The 22,029-nt window shown below is 36.6% G+C and overlaps 1 protein-coding gene across 3 annotated transcripts in view; it reads left to right on the top strand.

Annotated features, from left to right (window-relative positions):
• The window catches only part of LOC150102510 (cilia- and flagella-associated protein 61-like), a 396,485-nt gene that overhangs the window by 9,143 nt on the left and 365,313 nt on the right, over positions 1–22,029 (top strand). For all 3 annotated transcript variants that reach the window (XM_090399647.1, XM_090399646.1, XM_090399648.1), the window contains exon 2: positions 3,879–4,039. In XM_090399647.1, the coding sequence (XP_090255773.1) occupies positions 3,906–4,039 (134 nt within the window). In that variant the 5' untranslated portion in view covers positions 3,879–3,905. The remainder of the gene's footprint in view (positions 1–3,878; positions 4,040–22,029) is intronic.

The raw sequence follows: 22,029 nt of genomic DNA, 5'->3' as shown, positions 1-22,029 counted from the left end.
AAAAAAGTAATCAAAATTTAAAAAAAAAGTCTCATATATCCCTAGTGACCTATTCCATATCCCCTCCCCTAAGATATGGAATAGGGGAAACTTGAGGAAACACTGCCTAACGGTATCATATTACACTCATTCTTGAATTTTGACCTTAAACATCTTTTCCAATACCTTAACTTTCACCCTAGAGATACCGGCCAGTCTGTTATTTCCTACCTCTGCCTTGGATCCTCCTTATGTCACTGAGCTACCTTTTCCTCTTTCCATTTTCCTGGGACTTAGCCAGTTTTATGAATATCTTGCCCTTCTCCAGTTCATCTACTTCTGTTATCACATCCTTATCATACATTTGGAAAAAAAAAAAAAGATCATTAAGTAATTAAGCTACTTCTGCTACCATCAGCTTCTTATCATCTGCATTCATTGAATTTATTATTCCATGATCATTAATTTTTTTTTTCTTTTTACAAACTGAAGTTTCAGAAATTCTTTTGACTTGGTTCCTTCCTTATCATGCTGTTCATTCTTCTGACATGCTTTGTACTGTTGCTGAACTTGTCCATTACATTTCCCTTTATATTCTTTCTAAACATTTTCATTTTTATGCAGTAATTCCTGTAGTTCATTTATTTAACTCCTGTGCCCTCCTCTCTTTCATCCATCTAACCTTGGAAATGTAGTTTGTATTCCTTTCCTGAAATGCCTCTTTGACACTCATTTAAGCACTGCTGATGTTTTTCTTTGCAGTGTTTGATGCAGTGTACTACTGCCCCAATTTCTAACTCTGTCATAATTATTCTTCTGTAGTTTCACATAACATCATCATCAGACTACCATAAAGTCAAAGACTCATCATGAGCGGCATCTATGCAGTTGTTTGAAGATGTAAAGTTCAGAACTCTGAGGAGCAGAGAAGTTGTGGCCTTGCATAAGGATCTCAATAGACTGTGTGAGTGCACAAGTGATAGAGCTATCAGTTTAATGTTGCAAAGTGTGAGGTTTTGAAATTTGGTAGGCAAGGTTTTGATGCAGAGTATACAGCTAATGGGTAAATTTTGAACTGGGCAGAAGAGACAAGAGATATGGCAGTGATGGTGGATAGAGACTTGAAGTTTAGAGGTTACATTGGTAAAATTCTAACAACATCACAATGGATTATGGCAATACTGAGTAGGACCTTGATCAAATCTGCAAACAGTAGTCCACATATGGACTACTCTTTGTAGATTTGGTCCCCTGGTTTTCAAGTGAATGTGGATATATTGAGGAAGGTCCGGAGTGGATTCACTTATTCATTGTTAAGTTTGTGGGATGTGGGATATGTGTACATATTGAGAGAATGCAACTTGCAGAGGATTGTGAATAGAAGGAAGAAGGATTATGATTGAGACATTTAAGTTGGTGAGGGGTTACCAGATTAATGTGGAGGGAATTTTTCATACAGGAGATGGAGACAGAGCTAGAACAGGGCATAAAGAGTGGAATGCATTGCTAGAAAGTGTTGCAGATGCATAAACTGTGAGTGGGTTTAAGGCACAGTTCAGTGATCCTTTTGAATCAAGTGTGTGTGGAACTCCCTTGATGAGCCTTTTGACTCCATGGAAGTCTGATGGTAATAATAATAATAATAATAACCTTCCATAGTGGGTGTTTTGACTGTATGGAGGTTTGCTGACAATAATAAGGAAAATAGTATGAATAATAATGACATATAGTAGAATATTTTAAAATTCTTTGAAAGCGTATTATTATTTATTATCCTCTATCTGGCTATTCATTAAATAACTTTAAGAAATGAAGAAAATTGCACAATTTAGTAGTAGTAGTAGACAAGTATATCAGATTTAACTTTTGAGCCACTTGTAGCAGATTCATTAAGTGAAACCAGTTATAATAAATTTAGTTTAATCCTTTATCCAATTGTAAGCAAACAAAGTTTGCACCTGAAGTATCTTCAGGACTGATGCAACTCGTGGTAAAGGTGGACCAAGCTCTCATCACTGTTTGTCTTAGTATCTCCCATAATGCAAAGCACATCTCCTTGCGGACATGTATAATACTATGCATTAAGGGAAGGGCCACCACCCAGACCAGTTTTGACCTTTATTGAGGTCTTGTCAGTGGGTGCCAGATCCCAGAGTGGTGATACCAAGGTGGAAGCAATGGAGAAGTCATATTTACCTATACGAGTTGCCCTGAAGATACTTAAATCTGGTAACCCTCACCAACTTTTTCCAGAGTAATTTAATAATAAGGTGAGACACCTTTTGGCAACTCATATAGGTAAATATGACTTCTCCATTGCTTCCACCTTGGTATCATCACCTCTGGGTCTGGCTCCCACTGACGAGACCTCAATAAAGGGTGAAACCGGTCTGGGTAGTGGCCCTTCCCTTAATGTATAGCATTATACATGTCTGCAAGGAGATGTGCTTTGCATTATGGGAGATACTAAGACAAACAGTGATGAGAGCTTGGTCCATCTTTACCACGAGTTGCATCAGTCCTGAAGATACTTCAGGTGCAAACTTTGTTTGCTTACACTTGGATAAAGGATTAAACTAAATTTATTATAGTCTAACCAAGTGAGAAAAAACCTGAAACCAGTTAGTATGTATACTCTGGCTTTAATTAATGCCTTGTGGATAGTTTATTATTATTATTTTCCAATATGTTTTAAAAATTAAAAACACAATTAAAAATGAAATTTAGTCAAAATAGATGTAAATGAGATTTTTTTTTTTTTTTTACATGGGTGTCTACTTGTGTATGGCTGCAGACAGACAAATTCTTTTTGCAGAATAACACAGTAATAAAGGATAACAAAAAAATAATAATAATAAATATTATTATTACTACATTACATCTTCATGGAATCCAAGGAATCATCGTGGTAGGACACTCCACTCTGCTTTACGCAACTCATCATCTCCCATAGTTAATCTTCCAGCTACACACACAATGACAGTACCGTCACCACACAATGCTGTCTGCTGCCTATCACTACCACCAACAGTATTTTTTGTTTGTAAAATGCATGTATTCTCATGGTCATTCATTCCCTTGGCCATGCATTATCATGACCATGTTTCTAGGATGATGGCTACTAGCTGCCTCTGTATTGAAATTCTCAAATTGTGAATGTGAACAATTCCAGTGAGATTTTATGAGAACGTTTTTGTGTGCAGATTTTTCAAATTTGATTTGATATTTGGATAGTTTATTATTATTATTTTCCAATATGTTTTAAAAATTAAAAACACAATTAAAAATGAAATTTAGTCAAAATAGATGTAAATGAGATTTTTTTTTTTTTTTTACATGGGTGTCTACTTGTGTATGGCTGCAGACAGACAAATTCTTTTTGCAGAATAACACAGTAATAAAGGATAACAAAAAAATAATAATAATAAATATTATTATTACTACATTACATCTTCATGGAATCCAAGGAATCATCGTGGTAGGACACTCCACTCTGCTTTACGCAACTCATCATCTCCCATAGTTAATCTTCCAGCTACACACACAATGACAGTACCGTCACCACACAATGCTGTCTGCTGCCTATCACTACCACCAACAGTATTTTTTGTTTGTAAAATGCATGTATTCTCATGGTCATTCATTCCCTTGGCCATGCATTATCATGACCATGTTTCTAGGATGATGGCTACTAGCTGCCTCTGTATTGAAATTCTCAAATTGTGAATGTGAACAATTCCAGTGAGATTTTATGAGAACGTTTTTGTGTGCAGATTTTTCAAATTTGATTTGATAATGGCACTGTATTTAAGTACTTCTGTTGTGCATTGCTAGTGTTATTTTATTATGTTTTTTTATTTATTATTTTAACGTTTTAATGAAGCTTATCAATTTTTTAGTTTTAATTTCAGCATAACTAAACAGTAATGGAAAAGAGCCATCATAAAAAGAAAAATATTTATATTCGACATACTCATATGTTAGATATATCATTCATTGAAAATTTAATTACTCCTGAGATTGTCTGCACCTATGGATACACTGATATTCATCGTTTAATGTAAGTTATTGCATAATTATATTCATATATATTGTATATTTGTATATTTATGTTTGCTAATACTCTTGGACTTTGTGAAGGCATTTGATAGATTGCCACATGGTAAGTTAGGGATAAGCAGAGGGTAGATAGAGATGGATAATAGATTTGTCAGATAATTCAAAATTTAGTTGGGTAAATAATAATTAACCAGAAAGTTGCATATGCAGATTTTTGTGGAGCATTATCTCATAAAAAAAAAGAAAGTAACTAGTGGTATTCTTCAGAGTTATTCTTGCTTCACTACTGTTCAACTTATTTGTTAACTATATTTCATGTGGATTGACGGGGAGTATTCATTTATTTGTAATGATGCAGAATTGGGGGGAGCATTATAAGAAGTGTGTTTAGACTTAAGCACTAGTTAGAACTCATGTTAGATATTTAAAGAAATGAAAACAACATGTGATGCGAATTAAACAACAGTTTAATGCTTCCAATATTTTGTCTTATCACACAGACATCTTTTATACAATATAAAATGTAACAAACACATAAGTGACAAACTTCCCATATATTAGTATTACTATTATACGGTATCTCCATGGAGTCCAGAGACTCATCTTGGGAGACCCATTAAGGCTTAAATGCTCGGAGGACATCATGTTGGAGGTTTAATGGAGTATCAACAGCGCTAAGAAAGGATTAAAAACTATTTTAATTTTTCCGATATTTCATCTCAGTCATCAAGACATCTTCAGGGAGTACACACGAACATTTCTAACACATGTACACATAGAAAAGTAACATAATAATAAATGAAACACAAAGATTTGACCCTGAAGTCCTATCTAGGTGGGTTGCCCTCTGGGTGTTAGTAGGAGGTTTAGGTTGTAACTTGGGATCTCTTAGGATTAATGTTTCCCATATTTTGGGAAGTTGTTGCTTGCATTCCTATTTATTTAAATTCGGTTAATTTCTGAGTACAGTTGCAGATTCCAAAAACAGTCTTTCTTTTTTTTGAATTTTATACCACTCACAGGATCTTCTAAAAAAAACAACCTTACACTATGATACTACTGGCCATTACAAAATTCAGTAGTGTCATGGTGCAGCCATTTCCTTTATCCGTTTCCACTGTCACTTTATTATAAAATGTGAATAAATTACTAAGACAGTGCCTACCTTTATGAAACCATGCTGCTCATTATGCAGTATCATATCATATCTCTATCTATCCACTGTTCAATTTTATCTTTAACCAAAACTTTTCCAGTACTTTAACAATCACTCTTGATAGGTCTGTAGTCTGCTGCATCTTTCTTGGAGCTACATTTATGTAATGGAACTATCTTACTCTCTTTTCACTTCCTTAGAATCTTGCCAGAGCTGAGACTTAGATTGAACAACTTCATCAGAGGCAGTGCCATTTCTCTTGCACATTCACATAGTACATAAGCTAGCATGCCATCCAGTCCCACTGCTGTATTCACATTGATATTTTTCAGTATGCTGAACACCTCCTGTTAATCTGCCTCAATTTTGACATGCAACTCTGTCAGATCAGTAACTACAAAATCTCCACCGGGATGTCACATCTTTGCAAAATGATCACTCAGCAACTCAACTATTTCTTTTGCGTTTGTCAACTTCTTGTCATCAGAAATGATTCGAGTGTCATCCTACCATAGTTATTTTTCCTCTTACTTGCTATGGAAAAGATTCTTTTGGATTTACTTTGGCCATCTTAGCTAATTTTCTCTTATAATCTGATTTGGTCTTTGTTACCATATTAGTCACCCTTCTTGCTTGCACTTTGTATTGCTGATCGCTTTTCTTTATATTCCCTCCATAGTGTTTTTTTTTTTTTTTTTTTTGCAGATCTTGCTTTATATCTCTGTTCATCCACTTAATCTCAACTTGGTTTATCCTCCTGAAATTGGGCATGCAGTCTGATACTGCTTCTCTCAAACAATCTCTGACACTTTCCATGCACTACCAACATTCTTTCCTTGTAGCTCCTCCAAGATGCTTCCTAAGGCTGTCATAATTACCAGCTTTTATAGTTCAACATAAACCCTTTCTTGACAGAGAATTCCTCATGTTTAGGCAACTTCCCAGAGTATATATAAACTTTTCCATATCTTGGAGAGTTTATATATACTCTGGGAAGTTTAGATATCCTAAGTGACAACCTAGGTTTCCTACTAGTGTTTATAGAGGGGCTTCAAGTAAGACTAAGTTTCACTTTATGTTGTTTGTGTGGTTGTTAGATTTTATAGTATATTTTATGCCTAAAGATGTCTCTGTGGCAGAAATGAAAGGAAGCATTAAACTATTTCTTAATTCATTCTTGGTGCTATTTCATTACAGTAAACATGTAACATAGGTGATAAGGAGTGATGCTGATATAAAATCAATTCAGGAACTGAATGAACAAGTGGTGTTGCAGTTTTAATTTTAGTAAGTGGAAGATGTTACACTTTTATTATTATTATTATTATTATTAATATCAGATCTTCATATAGTCAAAGGACTCATGACAAGAGATCCATACTCTCTCATATGAAAAGATCATTGAACCATGCCTTAAACTCATTTACAGTTTCTGCATTCACCACACTTTCAAGCATCACATTTCACTCACAATTATTCTCCATGTAAAGAACCTGCTTCTCACTTCCTTGCTCACGCCCTCCTTATACAGCTTCCAGGGATGGCCTCTAGTTCTACCATTGCCTCTCTCTGCTCTGTGAAAATATTCCTCCACATTAATTGGTAACAACTTCTCACCAACTTATATGTCTCAATCATATCCTCTCTTCTACTTCTTACAGAGCCGTATGAATAGAATTGGGAGAATTCTATTCATAATGGTAGAATTGATGATAGAATTGAGAGATTGAGGGAATGCAATCTCTCCTATACTGACATTCCATAGACCTGACAATGACTTATTGAACTTTCTCTGGATCCTCTCCAATACATCATCATCCCCTTGAAAACCAGACAACCAAATCTGCACACAGTAGCCCATTTGTGGCCTGATCAAAGCCTTATTCAAGAGGACCAACCTCTTTGGTTCTGCATGTCAATGTCCTCTTCATTATTGCAATAATCCATTGTGATATTCTTACAATTTTAGCAATGTGTTCCCGCACTTCAACTCTCTGCCCACTGCTACTCTCAGATCTCTCATCTTTTCCCCCCATCCTTCTTCATTAATTGTATATTCTGCATTCCAAACTTTTCTTCCAAATTTAAAGACCTTTCGCTTTGCAACATTAACTGATAGTTCCACTCACATAGTCTCTTGAGATTCCTGTGCAAGGATACAACATCTGTTCTACTTCTCATAGTTCTTCCCATCTTTGCATCATTAACTACAAATGGCTGCACATCTCCAGTTAAGCCAGTACCAATGTCATTAACATACAAATTAAACAGTAACGATTCCAAAACATATCCCAGTAGCACTCAACTAGTGACCTTCCTCTTTTGGGAAGAAGTTTGTTATCTAGTCTCTTATCTAATCCTATCTGTTTCAGTTTAGCTATTAGCTTGTCATATGGCAGTCTATCTTCTTCTTTCTGGCATTTTAGTTCCAGACAGTACTGGAGTCTGCTGCTTGGACAATTTTCTTCCACATATTTCTATCTTGGGCATCCCTCCTTTCCATTCCAACTTCTTCCATATCCCTTTTGATGTTTTTCCACCATCTTTTCCTTGGTCTTCCTTTTCTTCTCTTACCTTTTACTTCCATTGTTGTAACTCTCTAAATTGGGCGGTCTACTGGTCTTCCCCATACATGGTCGGTCCACTTCAATCTACCTTCTCTCACTTTGTCTCTAATTTTTCTAACTACATCTCCTTCCTTATATCTTCATTCTTCCTATGCTCTTTCCTTGATGTCCCATTTTTCTATCTTAGCATCCTCATCCCTGTTCTTTCCAATTGTTCCTCCTGAATTCTCTTTGTTGCCCATTCCTCTGCTCTGTACAACAAGGCCAGTCTAATGACTGATTTATATATAATTGTTTTTACTTTTTTTCAGTCTATCAAAGTCTTTTAGATAAATCCAAGTACAACATTGTATATGCATCTTCTTTATTGAGTGAATTTGTCAGCTTGTTGTAATACATAAGCAGATATCTAAAACATGACCTACCCCTAACAAATCCGTGCTGACCATTGTAAAGAATTTGCTATTAACAACCCACTGAATCCTTAGCAACTTCTCTGTCACCTTAACAATGCCACACACACACACACACACACACACTGGCATATAATTTGTAGCTCCAATTATATCCCCTCCTCCTTTGTAAATTGGAACAATTTTTCCCACCTTCCATTCCTTTGTGCCTCACCATGCTGAAGACTCATATTAAACAGGCATGCCATTTAATTCCATAAAGCATTCCTTCAAGGCACATTGTGATATATTGTCAGGTCTTACTGCTTTATTAACATCAAATACACTTAATTCCTCATATACCTTCTACTCATTCACCATTGATCCCTCCTCCACTATATCCTCTCTACTCTCCAGCTTCTTATGATTTAGCTTTCACAAGGATGAAATACACTGTTAAACTGCTCTTTGAATACTTCAACTCTGCATCAATTACTAATCTGCCAGTGTCATCAACTAACCCTCATTCTCCCATAGTCATTCTTTCTTCTACTTGCCACATATTAAAAGAACTCACTAGCATTTTACTTAGTTTGATTGGATAATTTCTGCTCATACTGTCTTTTCCTATCTTTACCAACTGAGTCACTGTCCTGGCCTGCTCTTTATAATCTTCGTGCAGCTAACTACTAACATTCATCTTTTGTTGTCTCCACAATGTCTTCTTCCAAATTTCATGCTTAATCTCTTCATTCATCCATTTTACAAGGATTGTTTGATAAGTTTGGTAAAAAAAAATAAGTTAAACACCTTTTTTTGGAAAAAATTACCTTTATTTCGGTGGATGTGGAACCAATTTGAAACTCAATTCATGCAATTTTGCCATTGCAACGGCTGATGTGTGGGACGGTGCATTGGCTTGATGAAAGAGCATTTTTTTGGCCGTTTTTTCTTCAGTTCTTCTTTTAAACGGTCCAACAATGATGCAAAATAGACTCCTGTTATTGTCTTACCCTTTTCCAAATAGTCTATCATGATAATTCCTTGGGAATCCTAAAAAACGGTGGCTATCACCTTCCCAGTTGACAAAATGCTCTTCGTTTTTTTTTGGTACTTTTCACCGGGAATTGTCCACTATTTTGACTGCTGCTTGAATTCAGGTGTGTAATAGTGATCCAAGTTTCGTTTACAGTTACGAATCGGTGCAAAAAATCCTGCAAATTGCGATTAAACATCGCCAAACACTGCATTGAAATGTCTTTTTGTATGTGTTTTTGATCAACAGTCAATAATTGCGGCACACAGCTTTTTCATGTGCAATTTTTCGTGCAGGATATTATACACCCATTCAGTTGAGATGCCTATAATCTCAGGATGCACTTTCACTCACTGGGCTTCCATAATGATACCATGAATTTTGTCAATCATTTGCTTTGTAGTGACCTCAGTCGAGCATCTGGAGTATGCTTCATCTTCAATAGACTTATGACCACATTTAAACTCATTTATACAAAAATTAATAGTCTCTGATGCTGGTGCAGAGTCCCCATGAACTGCATCTAACTCGGCTTTGATCTGCACGGCCGTCCACTTCTTCAAATAAAAGTGTTTTATCACTTCACAAAACTTGTTTCTCTCCATTTTTATGAAAAATGCAAACACGCTCATTTTAAATGTTTGCCAAATGAGAACTACACGTTGCATGTGGCTAAAATTATGCCAGGGGTCATGAAAAAAAGATGATACATGCTGACACTGGTATGAATGATCATATTGTGTCGCCATCTATTGGAAATTTACCATACTTTTCAAACAACCCTCATACCTTGTTTAGCCTTTTCACTTTTGGAATTCACTGCAGAAACATTTCTGCAGTTCAGTAGTTCTTGAACAATGCCCTAGCACAGTGTTGGTGAACCTTTTTATGTGTACATGCCAAAAATTTACAAATCGAGTTGCTGACGTGCCGGGTAGTTTTTAATAGGGGAAAAATTAATAGAAAATTAATCTAACTTAATTAATTCATTTATATATTCATAATATATAACTTAATATATTCATTTATTTATAAATTTATAATATATATATATTTATTTATAATATTTTATAAATATTTATAATTTTATAAATAATATTTTATTTTATTTATATTTATTTATATATAAATTTATAATATACATATATTTATTTATAATATTTATAATATTATTCAGTGTAAAATTGATTATTGTATTATTACATTGATTTTAATAATGTTGGTTTGAGAAAAAAAACAGTAGTGAGAAAAATATTTATGCATTGTAACTCACCATAGAAGTCAGCTGAGCAGGGGAAGGATGTCAACTTGTCGGCAAAATGCTTACCGTATTTACTCGAATATAACTTGCCCTCATGTATAATTCGCACCACTGATTTTACTTTACAAATAAAGACATTAAAAAGTTTTGCATATACCTCGCACACAAAAAACGTTTGAACATATTCACGTCGAGGTGATAGTAACTCGCTCCCCGCTGTTAACAACATGGCCTCCCTGACAGCCATTATACTGCAGATGCAAGAAAAACAAGTAGTTTTATTGTATCCCCTGAATAAGGTACAGAGGCTTTTGCAGTTTGTGTAATATATTTCTCAACAACTAGTGCAATTACAGACAGCTGGAATAAAAACGGCACTAACTAATGAATCACATGTCCCCCCCTCTCACAGAAACTATGCTGTATGTATAGACTCGAGCAAAACCATATGTTGGACTGGAAACATAGTATCTAACTAAAAAGTATTGTACAATTTTTCAATTACATGAAATAAGTGTTTGTTCTATTGCATTTGAAATTCTCACTGTCATTATGACAGATCACAAAGGCTAACTTGAAATAAAATTCTACTACGAATTGAAACATGCCATATAATGCATGTGTGAGTTTCCCTGCCAGCTCAAACGCAAGCACGCAGCAATAAAATTCAACCAAGGGTTTAAACTTTGTGTGAGTTGAGCCCGCCGGTAATGAGAAGTTCCGTCAGAACGATAAACGACAGTCCGTCGTGAATGTGTTAAAACTAAGAAATATATAGTGAATGATGTTATGACAGTTTCAGATGTTATGGAATTCGGTTGAAGAGAATTAGCATTTCAACTCAATAATTGTCGGTTGCCTTTGGGTCGTGTGAGCTTTTGTTAATACTGCACCAATCATATGCACATCTTCATAACTGCTCTCTGGTGTAAAACAAAATATAACTTGTACATATTGTATCAATTAAAAAAAAAAGTTGAATAATTTATAAGCATATAAAAGGATGTCACCTGTAAAACTTTGACGTGCAGCAAAATTCTCGGACGTGCCACAGGTTTGCCATCCATGCCCTAGCAGCATCTCTCTCTCTCCTCCCACTCAACTCCTATTTTTGTGCTATAGTTGTCATTGTCACCTAAGGTTTTTGTAATTACCAGCCTTGTAATTATACATATTTTCCTTCTTTATAGTTTTTATATGATTGGCTTCATTCTAGGTGATGACTGCATGGTCCCTCTCACCAACTTGGGGGATGGTTAGATATTTCCTTTGCAATCACATCCTCTAATGATATAATCAGATCTATGGCTCTTAACCCTTATGTGCCCTCTGTTATGTATTACCTAAGGTTGTTGTTTCTTGAGAACTCAAGAAATTCATTCTTCTTATTTCCTGATACTATCTCTTCATTTTAATTAATATTGCCATAATTGAAATTCCTATAAGGATCACTCATCACTTGTTTACTGAGCCTAGTTGCCTGTACATTTCTTTGTCTCCACCCTCTACATTCTCTGGCCTGTAGCAACACCCAAACAAATATACTTCCTTCTGTCAATAACCACATCACAGCATACTGCTTCAAAGCCACTCCCACTTTTTTCTCCTTATATCTCAACCTTGAGCAGACATAATTCCCCTACTATCATCCACAGCACTGCCCCCCCCTTCTCATCTTGCTTTTCCTATCTACAGGAATAACATTATATCCCTCCATATTTCTATTCCTGTCAAGATGTCATTATCATTCGGCCGTGTTTCACTTATTCCTACTTTTTTTTTTTTGGCAAATTAACTCAATCAATTCAATAATTTCATCTCCCTTATTTCGGTTACTGCTATCATTTATAAATAAGCATTAATTTCTTTGTCTGTAACCAGTCCTACTCATGCTCTGCACTTGGTACTGTATGCTTCCTGTAGGACCTTTTGTCTCACATCCCCCACTCAGACTCAACCTCCAATGTATTCCAGGCCATTCCATTCCTATGCTGACTCCCCCCCCCCCTTGCATTCATTACTGCTTTTAGAATCCATTCTCCTTTGTGTTTTTTTTTATTCTGTTTTTTAACATTCTCATTTCCATTGATAGTCACATCATTCTCATCTGTTCCACTCTCCTGCTCATTTAGATCATCTCTGACTTCCACTGATACCTTGTGTCCATCACTCATTGCACTTCCGTCAAGTAGCAACCTTTCTAAATGATTCACTTCAAATCCATTCAGATGTAGTCCATCACTCTTATACAGTTCCATTTATCTCTGAAATTCATCCCACACATTCACAAAGTGCACTCTTTCTTTTCACACATTTCTGTTAACATTCCATTCACGATCTTTGCTCTCTGCTGCAACTCATCATCATCATACCCGGGCAAACAAACTAATCTTCCTACCACACTGTTGTATTTCACTCTCCTCAGTAATCTCCTGGTACTCATCCTCATATTCTGACTATGACTCCTAAATCCCTCATGCACTTACTTCTCATATCCAGTATCTCAATTATCATGTTCATTCTTCCTCCTGGAAAACATACCTTGTGCACCCTCCATATAGTACTACTCTTGAGTCACTTGCTATCACAACCCTGATTTTTCTTTGCTATTTCATTTTATTCTTTTGCACTCATCATCATCATAAAATTCCTGACATGCACTCTCAAGGGTTATTATTATTATTATTATTATTATTCAGGCCTCCAAGGAGTCAAAAGACTCATCGAGGGAGGTCCTTCCTAAGACATAAAGTCTGTCGAGACTCATCGAGGGGAGGTCCCCCCCTGAGAAACACAAAGTCTATCATACCACTCTTTAAACTCACTGACCATTCTCGCTCCCACCACTCCATCAGGCAATGCATTCCACGGCTCAACCACCCTCCACACAAAGAAACCACTCCTTACCCTCTTGCTCACAGTTTCCTTTTGTAACTTCCAGGGATGGCCTCTTGTCATCACTCCTTCCCGGTGTTCAACCAAGCGAAAGAACTCCCCAGTGTCAACCCTGTAACCACCTCTCAACAGCTTAAAAGTCTCAACCATATCACCTCTCCTTCTTCTATCCACCAAACTCTGCAGTCCACATTCTCTCAGCCGATCCTCATAACTATCCTTGTACAGTCCTGAAACCATCTTTGTCATCCGTCTTTGTATCCTTTCCACAGTTAATTTATCCCCTTCAAATCCTGGGGACCAAATCTGAGAACAGTAGTCCAAGTGTGGTCTGATCAGAGACTTATACAATGGAATGATAACCTTCTTATCTCTGCAGGTCAGTGTCCTTCTCATAATAGCAGCAATCCTCTGTGTTACCTTCAGGCCTCCAAGACCACCTTTGCAATATGTCCCCTAAACTTCAGGTTTCTATCAATCATCAACCCCAGATCTCTTGTCTCCCCTACTTCCTCCAGTATAACTCCTCCCATAGAGTATGCAGCATCCCATCGATGTATCCCAAACCTCAAGACCTTACATTTTGCTGCATTAAACTGACATCCCCATTCATTTGCCCATCTATCTAGCTTATTTAAATCTTCTTGCAGGGCTACCACATCTGCACTATTACTAATAATCCTTCCCAGATTTGCATCATCCGCAAACAACTGAATATCCCCCTGCAATCCACTGGCTATGTCATTGATATAAAGGTTAAACAATATAGGTCCTAGTACTGAGCCCTGTGGGACCCCACTTGTAACCCTCTGCTTCCTGGAAACTGCTCCACCATTCACAACTCTCTGATACCTATCAGACAGCCAATCCTGAATCCAGTTGACAAATCTGACATCCAGACCCATGCGCTGCAACTTAAATATCAGCTTATCATGTGGCACCCTGTCAAATGCCTTCGCCAAGTCTAAGAAAATTGCAGTATATGTTTTTCCCTCATCTAATGTTCTTGAAACTTTATTATAAAAGGCTAGCATATTGCTAAAACAAGAGCATCCTTTCAAAAATCCATGTTGATTCTCACAGATAACATTACCCTCATCTGCCCAATGCTGTATACGGTCCCTCACTACTTTCTCCAAGATCTTAACAACTACTGATGACACACAGACTGGCCTATAATTAGACACTTCCAGTCTTTTACCACCCTTATGCAATGGCACTATCTTACCTTCCTTCCATTCCCTGGGCACCTTTGCCGAAGCCAGACTTTCATTGAAAAGCCACGTTAAAGGCACTGTCAATTCCCTAGCACATTCTCTCAAAACTCGTGGTGAAATACCATCCAGTCCCACAGCTTTACTGACATCCAGAGTACTCAGTATCTGAAACACACTCTCCTCCTGTACCTCCAGACCTCGAACCAGTCCTATCCCTCTAGCATTAAAACTGACTCCTCTAGGATGAAATACTCCATTAAAGTGGTCATTGAACAATTCCACTATGTCCTCTGCATCAGTCACTCTATTCCCATTTTTATCCCACAATATCATTCTTCCACAGTCATTTCTCCTCCTACTGGCCACATAGCTAAAAAATTCCCTAGGATTTTCTTTGGATCTTAGGGCCAATCTCCTCTCATATTCCAGTTTCGCTTTCCTTACCACACTAGTCACTCTTCTGGCCTGTGTCTTATATTCCTCATGCATCTCTTCACCTCTCTCCTTATATCTCTTCCATAGCCTCTTTTTTGCATGCAATTCCTGTTTAATATTGTTTGTCATCCACATTACTCCAAATTGCGTCCTCTTCTTTACTCGTGGTATAGTTGACGTCTAAGACTATTATAATCACCTGCCTTATAATTCCACATAAGTTCCTGTCTCTTTGATACTCCTGCATGTCTATTCATTTTCCAAGTCAACACCATATGGTCACTCTCTCCAACTGGTGGGAGAGATGTCATCTCAGTTATTATCAACTCTTCTGATGCTATAACCAAATCCAAAACTCTTGAACCTCTTGTTCCCTCTATTACATGTTGCCTAAGACATTTGTCCCTCAAGAATTCTAGAAATTCCATTCCCCTATTGCTACATGCATCTTCCTCTCTCCAATTTATACTACTGAAGTTAAAATCTCCCATAACAATCATTCTTCTTGCACTTGCCAAACTTAGCTGTCTAAACATCTCCTGGTCCCCATCCTCTGTGCTCCTGGGTCTGTAGCAACACCCCACTAAATATCCTGTCTTGCCTACCTCTACCTCACACCATACGCTCTCAAAATCATTTGTCTCACTTCCTTCCAAATTCTCCACTCTTAGAGGACATAGGTCATCACTTATCATAAGCAGTACCCCACCACCACGCTTTCCCCCCCTATCCTGACGAAAAATGCTATACCCAGCGACTTCTATTCCTGTTGTTATATCCCCTTACAGGATATTATTATAGTACTACATGAAGAACTTACATCATTACTAACTTCTTATCAACAATTTTTCTTCAAATCAATCTGTTATCTGTCAAGACTCCAACATTATCAGAACTTATATTTCTGTCTTCTAAGGCACTTTTTACTATATTAATCCATCTATATCTTGGCCTTCCTCTGAGTCATTTCCTGCCAACCTAGAGAACACTCGTTTTGCTAATTTTCCCTCTCCCATTCTGTTTAAGTAACCATACCACCTGAGATTAGCTCTGCTAACATATTCCTGGATGCTAACAATTCTTTCCTAATATCCTCATTTTTAATACGATATTGCCATGATGCCATCTGTTCACAACCTTAATCTTTCTCAGGACTCTTATATATGTGCTCTCTAGTCTTTGGTCAAGTGTTTTATTTCTAATCCAGCTCTCAGATCCAAAAGTTAAAATTGGTTTTAACTTTTTTAACTAATTTAGTGTTTTGACTAATTTTGCTCTTATTCCATAGAAATTTATTCAGTTTGACTTCCTACCATACTTTTGTTGATTCTGTTGCCTGATACCACCTTCACTAAAAATCGTGCCTAAGTAGCTGAAATGTTTTACTTGTTCTATAGGTTCTCCATTCACGATGCAGTTGATATTTTCAATGTTTCTGCCTATTTTCATTGTCTTTGTCTTGTTATTGCTGACCTTCATACCATATCTATTACAACAGTTATTCAATTTATTATTATTATTATACGTAACACCTTCAGGGAGTCCAAAGAATCATCTAGGGAGGGCACCTACTCAACAACTCTTCACCAACTACAACTAACTGCAACTACACCAATTGTATCTACCTCCTACCACCACTACCAGTATTTCTACAGACAATCACAACCATCCATGCCCAAAGTGGGATTCGAACTTGCAGCCTTTTGGCTGGAGAGCGGATATGCTAACTACTCGGCCAGCCAGGCCGGCCATTTAGGCAGGGAATCTTGCAGACTTGTACTGGATTTATTTAGAAGTATAACATCATCTGCATAAAGTAAAGAGATTGAGCACTTTCTTTCATAATGTGATCCATAGATAATGAATAACAGAGGGGATAATGTACATCCTTATCTGACACCAGATTTAATATTAAACCATCTTTCTGTACTTCCTACAATTCTAACTGCTGACTTTCAACACTCTTGATATAATGCCCCAGTGATACCATATAACTGTAACATTTTGAATAGCTTTTCTCTTGGCACCTTGTTATGTGTCTTTTGCAGTTCTACAAATCATAAATACAGATCTTTGTTATATTCTCATGATTTCTGAACTATTTGTTGTAAAGTGAAAATCTAATCTTGACAGCTTCTATTTGGCCTGAATCCAGCTTGCTCTTCAAGCTTTCTTTCCACAATTCTTCTCAACTTTCTCAAGTATATTTGCATAAATTTTACCAGGAACACTCAGTAGGAAATACTTCTCTAATTCTCACATTCAGTTTTATTTCCCTTTTTATATATGGATACTATGAGAGCTCTATTCCAATCATCTGGAATTCATCACTCTGTTAAGGCCCTCTGAACTATACAGTGCAGCCACTGTAAGACGTTTATACCTCCATACTTGATCATTTCTGGTCGAATATCATCTACTCCATCTGCCTTTCCACATTTTAGACTTTTGATGGCTTTTTCTACTTCAAGTATGGATGTGTATTCCTTATTGCATCTTTGGTCAGTGTTTTTTACCACTGTACTGTCACTGATTGTTTAATTTAATAATTTTTTAAAGTAATTACTCTATACCCTTTCCTTTAGTGTTAAACAGTGACCATCATTCATTTTACACAAATTATGGACTCTACAACCATGTTATAAATGACTATTTTAATTTCCCAACATTTCAACTTTCATATTAAGGTCATCGTCTGGAGTATACACATACATATATAGAGAAAAGCTAAATTACATTTCACATAGTATGCTGAAGAGACAATGATTTGATCAACAGTTATTCTGTTCGCCTGACCTCCAGTGAAAATAAAATAAAATTACAATAAATAAATTAAATAAAATAAATTAACTACATCAAAGCTATATTTTATTTAAGACAACATCAGAGAAACATTCTTTCCTACAGATAGTTTTATTACAGTGAAAACGATGTCCTAATTTAACATGACAATTGTTATATTAAATTTAGAATCCTGGATTACCTATGGTTCTATTTAAAATTAACTCTTAGGAAGAAAGGTTAAGTGGGTGGAATATGTGCCTTCCATATGCTTGGGATTTTTAGACTGTCATTATTGTTAAGATTAGGGTGATTGTTAAGAATCTCACAGGCCTCCTTAAATTTACGTTCATATCATGTTTTGATGTGATGTAACAACAGGTGCTTCTCCAGTCAATTCTATGTAAAGTGCTCAGGGCATGATCAGAAAGATCAACTTGACCACAGTTATTATATTTAATGTGTCATTTATGTTTCTTTTTTCTGATAGGAATTGTGTGTCCTGTTTCTCATATATAGGGCAAATTACAGGCGCAATGAATGCAGTATACCCAGTGGTGAGCTATGGAAATTTTAACAAAGGGCTCGCATCGTCAAGCAAAAAAAAGCTGTATTTCACACAAAAACTTTTATTAATACAGCTTGTGTACTCAATCAAAAAGTCTGAGGGGACAATCAGCCTGTAAAGGCTATAATTTTTAAACAAATATTTCATGATCTAAACATGAAACATTTGCACACAATCATCTGTGTTAATTTATCTTACATAAGAAAAACATTTTTTAACTATCAAAATATAATAAGAATAAAATCTAAATTATACATATTTGGCCATAAAATACTTAAAAATTGAGACTTTTTTGAGGTTATGAGACCATAGGTTTTTTTAATTAATACATAGATTAGTATAATCCCACCTACTAGTTTCACTAGCAACTGTCTAGCTTTGTCAAGGCTCGAACTGTACATACAAAAAAATATGAGAGAATACAGAAATGTTGCTAACTGTTAGGCAGTTAAGTTTTAAACATATGCGTGACAATGCGTGGATGTGTTGAGAAGCTTCAGCCAGTATCATGGATATGTGTTGTATGCACATGCATTACATGATTTTTCACGTATTGTAGTTCCGTTAAACTGAGTGAGTTGATTAAGTTTTTCCATATATCTTTCAGTATGGCACCCTGATTTCTGTTGAGGTTGTGACCTGTTCTTAATACCACTGCCGCTTCTTTGAAGATTCTGTAACTGTAATCATAATCATCATCTAAATACATCATAGAGCTATTCCCAGTTAACTGCATGGTTTGAAGTAGAAAAGTGATGTGCTAAGCCTGAGGAGACTATCCTGTTGTGATTGATATCCCCAACATGCTACTTCTGTCTGATTTCCAGGCTTCTTGAAGTTTGCCCAATATATGAAAGACCACACGTACATGGAATTCTATAAACGCCTGGATATTTGAAATATGGTACACTGTCTTTAGGAGATCTTAATACTTGTCTGATGGTAGTAGTTGGCTTAAATACCACTCTGATGATGTGAGATTTTAACATTCTCGCTAATCTTGAAGAGACTGAATCAACATAAGGGATGACTACTGTTGAAGTGTACTGGGCGACTGTTCCTTGTTGTTGGAGGTTGTCTTTATAAAGGAATTTGTTGATAATGTTTGCAGGAAAACCATTCTGCGATAGTGTTATAGCAATTTGAGAAAGTTCTGTCTGTACCTCTTCTTCATCTGAAATAAACTTTTTGGCTCTGTTCCGTAACCTGTGAATGATGCTATGTTTTTGTGATCTATGATGGTTAGAAGAATAATGTAAATAATGTCCAGTATCTGCAGGTTTTCTGTATATGGAAAGTTTAAAATTATTCTCCTGCCTTTTCACCAGTATGTCTAGGAAGGGGAGTTGTCTGTTTTTTTCAACTTCTAGAGTAAATTTAATTTTGTTATGAAGTGAGTTTATTCTTTCTAAAAACACCTGTAGGTTATCCATGCTTTCATTCCAAATGATGAAAATATCATCAACGTATCTCCACCATATCGATGGTTTAGGTTTAATTTTGGTGAAAATTTCATTTTCCAACTTTTCCATGAATAGGTCTGCACAAGGTGGTGACAGTGGGCAACCCATTGCTAGGCCTTCTAATTGTTGGTAAACTGTGTTGTTTACTTTGAAGAATTTTGATTTCAGGTAGTGACTGAACAACTGTGTAATGATGACATTGATTGGAGGAAATGGCATAAAGACAGCCATTGCAGAATGTGTGGTGGAGATACTTAATGAGCAGTTCATAACGATCTTTCAATCTTGTAAATGTGACTTCATGGAGAGATTAAGAGCAGTTGATGATGGGGAGGAGAGACTGACTGTAAGTGAGCAAGAGGTGTTTGGGGAGTTGAGTAAACTAGATGTAAATAAGGCTGTGGGACTTGATAATATATCACCGCGTATTCTGAAGGAATGTGCCAGAGAGTTGACACCTGCCTTGACATATTTTTTTAATACGAGTCTTGCACTTGGTCAAGTTCCTAAAGAGTGGAAGGAGGGCAAGATTGTGCCACTTCATAAAGGAGGTGATCGAACTCAAGCATCAAACTATAGGCCTATCTGTGTGTCAGGTGTTGTGGTTAAGTTGTTGGAGAAGCTTGTGAGAACTAGGATCCAGAGTTGGGTTGACAACAATGGTATAATCTTTGATGGACAGCATGGATTTGCTAAAGGGAGGTCATGTTTTAGTAATCTACTTACTTATTACAATAAAGTGACTGCTTCCTTGGACAGAGGAGAAGGATACACAGTAATATACTTGGATTTCGCAAAAGCTTTTGATAGAGTACCTCATGATAAGTTGACAGTCAAACTAGAGCAGATGGGGTTGGATATTAGATTAGTGCATTGGATTGGAGACTGGCTATCTGATAGGTATCAACAAGTTGTGTATGGGGGGTGCAATATCCAGGAAAAGGAAAGTCACTAGTGGAGTGCCTCAGGGGTCTGTTTTAGGGCCATTACTATTTAACTTGTATATTAATGATATTGGCGAAGATTTGGATGGAGATATTCAGTTGTTTGCAGATGATGCAAAGTTGGGATGAACCATAAAGAGTAGTGAAGATATTGTGGCCTTGCAAGAAGACTTGAATAAATTGAGTGATTGGGCAAGCAAATGGGGATGTGAGTTCAATGTTGCAAAATGTAAGGTTTTAAAATTTGGAAAACAAAGATGGGATGCAGAATTTATGCTTGGTGAGAATATATTGTTGGAAGTAGAGGAAATAAGAGATCTGGGGGTGATAGTGGATAAGGATCTAAAATTTAGGGGACACATCGCCAAAATTGTGAAGACAACACAACGACTTCTGGGAATGATGCGGAGGACACTGACGTGTAGAAGTAGGGAGATTGTTGTTCCATTGTATAAGGCTTTGATTAGGCCATACATGGACTATTGTGCCCAGATTTGGTCACCTGGTTTTCAGAAGGATGAAGAGATGTTGGAAAGGGTCCAAAGGGACTGACTAAGGTAGTTTCTGACCTCTGGAATGTCGAGTGTGAGGAAAGATTGAAAAGATGTAATTTGCAGAGTCTCGTGGAGAGAAGGAAGAGGGGAGATATGATAGAGACCTACAAGTTGGTAAGGGGTTGTTATAGGATCAATGGTGGAGAAGTTCTACAGAGAATAGTGGGAGATCAGAGGAGAACCAGAGGTCATCCCTGGAAACTGTATAAAGAGGGTATGAGTAGGGGAGTGAGAGGCAGGTTTTTTTCATGCAGAGTTGTGAATGATTGGAATGCCTTGCCTGAGAGTGTGGTGACTACTCCTTCACTCTAAAACCTACAGTGTGGCTTAGATACATTGACGATGTTTTCGTTATCTGGCCACACAGGCGACAAACATTAGACACATTCCTTAGCCACCTGAACAAACAACATGAATGCATACAATTTACTATCGAAATTGAAAATCACAACTCACTCCCATTCCTTGATACACTGGTCACATGTCTTCCCTCACGCAATCTATCCTTCATGGTCTACTGCATACCGACACATACTGACCAATACATACATGCTAAATCATACCACCACCCATCACAAAAATATGGAGTCATTAAACACCATTAAAAACAGAGCTACAACAATTTGCTCTAATCAGCAAGCTCTTAAACAAGAATTAAAAATTATTATCAACACATTTATAAATAATGGCTACAACAAAAATACTATTAATAAAGTTCTTCA

Source organism: Typopeltis vanoorti, chromosome 10 (genome assembly GCF_054136105.1).
Source record: "Typopeltis vanoorti isolate ZY-2024b chromosome 10, IOZ_Tvanoo_1.0, whole genome shotgun sequence".
Lineage (NCBI taxonomy): Eukaryota > Metazoa > Arthropoda > Arachnida > Uropygi > Thelyphonidae > Typopeltis > Typopeltis vanoorti.
This window is presented reverse-complemented; position numbering and strand designations above follow the sequence as displayed.